Below are 6262 nucleotides of genomic sequence, written 5' to 3'. Positions count from 1 at the left end.
AGCAGCCGGCAGCTGCTTGTTGTGAACAAAGGTACAGAAGTTTCCAATGTATTGCAGCTTACCCAACTTCTACAGAACAGGGAAATGAGAATCTTTGAGGGGAAAGTGGAAGGAAAGGAATGCAACGCATCTGCTGCCAGTCGATCTTAAGATTTATTGATGATGCCACAGTTGGAGATATGATACATTGTTTTCAAGCAGTACAACAATTGACCTTTAAGTTTTCCTGGAGGCAGGTTCAAACAATTAAACATGGCTTTAAACGAAGCAAGACTGTCACTAAACTCCAGTAAGTGCAGTATTAGGGCTTAAGTTTCTAAGCATCTCCCAATCCACATTACAGTTCTTCATGCTTGTTAACGCTCCTGTGTAGCTGCACTGTATCTTCAACCGTAGGCAGGATTGAAATGGCACATATTTACATTCATTTCAAATTACAGTGCATTTGTACAAACAAACTTTAATTTTTGCATGTTACATTTCTCTCTTCCCCTGAAAAATACCATTAAAAATAACCCCTGCATCAAAACTCTGTTTTCTGCATTGTCCACAAGTGTTTTCAAGCTTCTGGTACAGAAATACATTTTTTCACAAGAAAAGGTAACTGGGGAGCTTTCTGGTCCAAAGCTAGTTAATGAAAGAGGAGAAAGAGAGGGGGATTGGGGGTGGAAATCACCACAACCATCAGTGCACACTGCGGAATGCAACTGTATTTCTTCTACTTGTCACACTCAGGAACACTGCTGGTTACAGAAATTTGTAAAACTTAAAATTGCAAAGCAGGAAAAAAATCCTTAGTTTTTACCCTTCTTTTTAAAACAAGACAAGGGAGTCTGTAAATATTTCAGCGTTTATTTTTTCTTTCTTAACATGAGAAAATGAGAACTTATTTTTTCTACAATCACAGCTGCTCTCTTCATTACCCTATGCTGAAGACATTGAGTTTTGTCTGCATATTTGACTGTTTATTTATGAACTTTTTCAAAATACTCCTTAGAACCTTCTGGGTTGGGCTTGATCTGTCAAGAAAAAAAAAATAGTTATTATATGCTATAACCGAGATACAAAAATTATGGACTTGACATTTTATCCAAGAGAAGGCATGCATAGCTTATTAAAACACTGGGGTTATTTCTGCTTCTGCACTTGGTTGAACGTTCCTACTTGTAAATTAAGTACATAACACATTTTTCCTGATAAATACCAAGCAGAGCACTAAGTAAGCAAAAAATCCAAAGGCAACCTGTAGGAACTACAAGTCAAGAGTTTTAAATACAAACTGTGCCTTCTAGAAGAAAGTCAGAGTCTTTCTTCACAGAAATCACATATTTAGTATCATGCAAATAGACTGAATTGGTCCAACCAATAAAAGGTTTAGAAAACAGCATCAGATTCAGTCAAGCACCTCACATTAGAGTGGTTCTCAGCCCTTCGGACATGCAAAACCATGCCGGTGTCTATATTTAGAACAGTGATATTTAGCAGACGCTTACTGTAGGGGAATCTGGAGTCCAGTTTGCTGGGCAAACCTCTCCATGTGTCTCCACGTACTGGAATGCTTTCACCAAGCGAAGGGTCTCTTCCACACTACGGCCGACGGGGAGATCGTTGATACTTAGATGCTTGATGACCCCATTTGGATCGATGATGAAGAGACCTCTGTAATTGAGCAAGAATTTGGGGAATGCACATCATTTTCCAAGACCAAACACGCAAGAAACTGATGAACCATTTCAGCAAGGTCGTTATTCTTAGCTGCACACACTAGAGTGAGGAGCAGCAATACCCCATTTGATATACTGTTTGTTAGTGCAGTGATCAAAAGCTAAGAGCCAGTGAACTGCTACGGTATTCTGAAATTATGGAGCAGGCACAAAGACTATTAAATCAAGACAGTGAGATATACAACAAAGCAGAACTTCTAATTCCATCTGTATTTCAAAGGTGATAGCTGCCATCCCTTCCACATCTTTTTGATATGAAAAGCCAAAGGTACTGAAAGAAGAGTTGCTTACGTATTAAGCTACTAAGTTAATTTCTGTTATATATAAGCCATTGTGGAAACCAAAGTCCCAATCTCACCCTACTAATTAATTTAATTTGTTAACAAACAAATGTCTGAAGTTCCTTCCTAGCAAAGAAGCTGCTGTGTTTAGGTGGAAGAAAAAAAAAAAACAGCACAGATTAGGGCAACCTATAATTTGTTCTTTAGTGTTAATCAGCACTGCATCAGAATTTTAAGCAGCCTTCTGTAGACTTTTTCCACTCTTTCCTTGGAAGGAAACCAAATTAAATACTTCCCCCCCACACCCCTCCGTGGCATAGAAAAGCCTTTCTCTGTCAAGTATACATAACTAGAGTTCTCTGAACGCTAAGAGTACAAGCTTGCTTTGGGAACGACAGCCAGCATAAACGTTTTAATCCAGAGAGATCAGGAATCAGAGGTCGCTAGCAGACACCTACTCAGTCCCATACATATAAGGGACCACTATTTGCTTTTAGCATTTCCATGGTGTAAAAAAAAAACAATTTTTCAATTCTGGGTAACTACAGAATTGACTGTAGTGGCCTCTAGCTTTAGGAACTTCTCACACATAAGGTAGTCTCTTCTCCCTTCAGATGAGAGGGGAAAAAAAAGGGGGGGGGATCCAGCATAAGGTCCACAGGAGTAAGTGCATACAGCATTCATTTTGATCCCTGTACAGTTCCCCTTGGAGGAAGAGACAGTGTAGGTCACTTTGTTTTAAACTGGGTAGTGTCTTAACAGAATTACCAGCACTCATGCATTACCTTAGTGCTATGCCAGGTCCCTCTAGCAATACACCATAATCACGGGAGATTTGTTTTGTGAGGTCTGACAGAACTGGAATATTCATTTTGCCCAAACCGCCACTCTAGAAAAAAAAAAAAAAAAGAGTAAGATTCCATTTTGTTAGCAAATGCTTTTTAGGGCTCTCTTTCTTGAGGCTGGATTCAGTGTTCCTGTAGGTATGCTAACAACAGACACCATTTTCTCCATGACAGGAACTGTGCAAGGAGTGGTTTTTGCTTTTTTGTTGATGTTGTTTTTCTTTAAAAAAGCACTCGCTTGTTTTTTTCGGAACATGAAAACCTGCTTAGCATTTTAGAACTGCGTATTTTGGTGGTAAAAGGTACTTGTGAAAACAGTGAAATTTTCAGACAGATTTCGCTTGTATCCCATGCCGAAGCTTTGAATACAAAAAATTCTATCTCATATCTAAGTATTAAAAATCAAACAAGATAAACATGGTGGGGAAGAAAAAGAAACCTGCATACTATAAGCAGGCAAAACACAAAGCTTCAATCAGCCATGCTCTGCGTGTCAGAGTTAGGCTGCTCTCTGTATGCAGTGCAGGTACTTTCTCCCCAAAACCAATTTAAATACTATTTGGAGAGTCAACCAAGACAGCTTTGAGTTTTGCAACACTGGAACTGCACGAGAGATAAGCTTTCTATCCTTGAAACAGGACTGGCATTTGTTAGCTTTTCTATTCCTGGCATCACCAGTGAATCATTGTGCAATCTCAGTCACTTAGACCCTGATCTTGCAAATGCTTGCCTGCAACGGAGCTCTCACACGCAGAGCTTTAAAGGCAGACGCTGGAGAAACCAAGGCCTTAAGTCCTCTGGGTGTCAGTTTCCCATCTGCACCATTATGGAATTCTTTCCACCCTGCAGAACGCTTTGCTCTGTGTGCATACCCTTAACAACTTCCACATAAAGCAACGAAGGCAGTCCATAATCACATTTTAGAGCTTCAGCAAAGCATGCAGAAGATTAAATACTCTTGACTGGTTCATCTAAACCATACTAAATTGAGGAAACTCCTCCCTCCTACATAACCAAGGAAAAGCCATGCATCTGGAGGCAGCCCAGTCCAACCATGCTGAGCACCCCTGTGGACTGCTGTCCCCATGACCACATAGGCAGTAACTGATCACACGGGAGTTTCAGCACCCTCCTGTGTCAGATCTGATTGTCTGCAACTAACCAAGCTAGCGAGACGGTTTGTGATGGCAAAAGTACGCATTTTCACACAAGTGAAAGGGGCTCCCTTCCAGTAAAAGCCCATCTTCTCTATCACTTCCTTTCTCTGAAGAAAGCTAAAGACCTCCATTTGTACTTCAGAAGTTGAACCATTTCAGCAAATGAGTTAAATCTTACAAATGCTCCATTAAGCTGCTTGTTCTTCTGCTTCCATTCTGAAGTTACCACTGTCATGTATTGGTTAACAACTAAGCCAGCTGCTATTCGTTTTCTGTGACATCACACACAAACCATCAGCTGTAACAAGCAGCTAAGGACAGTGACATATACACTTAACGTTTGTCTTTCAAGATAACTGTATAAGATACGATGTAACCCACAGAACTACCAAGAGAACAAAACAAAGATGAAAAAAACCCTACAAATTATTAAGGAAGAGATCGACAAAACAAAGGTAGAGGTCAGAACTGAGTTACATCAAACACAAAAGTTACTTAACATATCACCATAGGCAGTCTATTTATTGAAGTCAATGTTTGCATAATTGTTTACTGCTCTTATGAAAAGAAAACAATCCAACAAAGAAAGCCTCAAACAGCTGCCCAATTCATACCTTTCGTGGCGTATTTATCCAGGCCAGATGACAAAAATGAGAGTCCACAGAAACTGCCACCACTTCACAGTTCACATCACGAAATTCATTTGCTTTATTACTGAAAGCCACAATTTCTGTAGGGCATACAAAAGTGCTGGATGGGAACAGAAAAAGAGCTATAATGATTCAGCAGCATTTTGACAGCTTTTAATACAAGGCACTTGCACATCTGTTTCCAGGCACTAATGCAGCAGCACGTTTTATTTAGCTTGGTAACTTTGACCGTGTTTTCTGCTTAGCTTCACTGAGACTCAAGCCACTGCAGGGGACACCTAGCTGGTGCACCAGTTTTCAACTACCAGTTCTAGGCAGAGATATTTACGCTTGGATGAGAAAGCACTGCAGGTTAAACCCTCCCCATGTGCCCACATGCACCACAGTTCGGCAGAACGGCCGGGATGCTCTGTCCAGGAGGATTCACCTCTTCAGGACGGGGTCAGCCTCGTCCACCCACCTCTCACTCAGGAGCTGGAGGGCACACCGTGACCCCGCGCCACAAGGCAATGCTCTCACCCCCGGGATTTGACACCAACAAGGCCCTGTCTACGCCCTGAAGCACACCCCGCAGCTCAAAGATGCTCTCCAACCACCAGGTCTGTTGTTTTAGCACATGATGGATGGCCGTTTGCCCCCAGGCCTTATCAATCATATGAAAACCAGACACATTTGCTTTGCAAAACCAGCCCGGGTACGGTAGAAACAAACACTGCAGACAGCAAAGAGCCGCAGCACTTCTGGTGACCTTCAGCAACGCTCCTTCAGTCACAAGCGCCAGGGGAGCACCCAGAGGCTTATTTTACCCCCCGGCACTCACAAATCCAGCGGGTAGAAGAAGAGAACGAGGTATTTCCCCTTGAAGTCATCCAGGCTCAGCTCCTTGAACTCCCCGTGGACGACAGCCGTGCCTTTAAAAAACGGGGCGTGCTGCGTAACCGCCGGAGCCAGCCGGGAGGCGCCTGAGGGGACAGAAAACCACGGAGGCTGCTCGCGGCCGGGCCGGGCCGAGCCGAGCCGGGCACAGCCGGGCCACCGTGCCCGGGGGGCAGCCCGGGGGTCCCGCGGGGCGCCCTGCGCTTACCCAGGCTGAGCTGGCGGCGGGCGAGGAGCTGGGGCCGGCCCGGCAGCCTCCTCCCGGCGGCGGGCACCTGTGAGGGGACACACGGGGGGTGAGAGGCGGCGGGGAGGCAGCGCGGGCAGGGGGGGGGAGCCGGGCGGCCGCGCACTCACCGCGCTCCGCAGGAGCCTCCCCAGCGCGGCGGCCATCTTGTGCGCGGCGGCGGGCGGGGAAGGGGCCGGGGGAGGAGGGACCGGGGGAGGAGGGACACGGGCGGTGCCAGGCCCGCGGCGGGAGGAGGTGTCCCCATGCTGGCTGCACGGCCCGGGGGGCGTCGGGGTGGGGTAAGGGTGGGCAGAGCGCAGGGAAGGGCGAGGAGCGGGTGGCACGGTGCCCGTGCTCGCCGCCGGCCTCTGAGGGGCTGAGGTGGCTCTGGCCCCGGGACCTGGCTCTGCGGTGCAGAGCGAAGCGTGGCTCAAGCTAAAACATTTCAACAATAAAGTTTTCTGTCGACTCTTTGATGAACTCGTGGTCGGATTGTAGTT

The 6262-nt window shown here is 45.4% G+C and overlaps 1 protein-coding gene across 1 annotated transcript; it reads right to left on the bottom strand.

Moving 5' to 3' along the window:
• Positions 1-838: 838 nt before the first annotated feature.
• On the bottom strand, positions 839-5981 carry PRDX3 (peroxiredoxin 3). Its single transcript, XM_048059796.2, has 7 exons — positions 5891-5981; positions 5742-5808; positions 5478-5619; positions 4622-4757; positions 2791-2894; positions 1494-1659; positions 839-1019 (listed from the first exon to the last, which is right to left on the bottom strand). Exons 1-7 carry the CDS (start codon positions 5924-5926, stop codon positions 966-968), a joined length of 705 nt encoding a protein of 234 aa, XP_047915753.1. The 5' UTR covers positions 5927-5981; the 3' UTR covers positions 839-965.
• Between the last annotated feature and the right edge of the window lie 281 nt (positions 5982-6262).

Source organism: Anser cygnoides, chromosome 7 (genome assembly GCF_040182565.1).
Source record: "Anser cygnoides isolate HZ-2024a breed goose chromosome 7, Taihu_goose_T2T_genome, whole genome shotgun sequence".
Lineage (NCBI taxonomy): Eukaryota > Metazoa > Chordata > Aves > Anseriformes > Anatidae > Anser > Anser cygnoides.
Note: the sequence above shows the minus strand (reverse complement) of the source record. Positions and strands in the feature narration are given on the sequence as shown.

Coding starts and splice junctions, on each gene's coding strand:
- PRDX3 (XM_048059796.2), bottom strand. CDS start 5,926: ATGGCCGCCGCGCTGGGGAGGCTCCTGCGGAGCGCG. Junction 5,620..5,741: donor CCGCCGCCAGCTCAGCCTGG/GTAAGCGCAGGG, acceptor CTGTCCCCTCAG/GCGCCTCCCGGCTGGCTCCG. Junction 1,020..1,493: donor GGACTCCAGATTCCCCTACA/GTAAGCGTCTGC, acceptor TTTTCTTGACAG/ATCAAGCCCAACCCAGAAGG.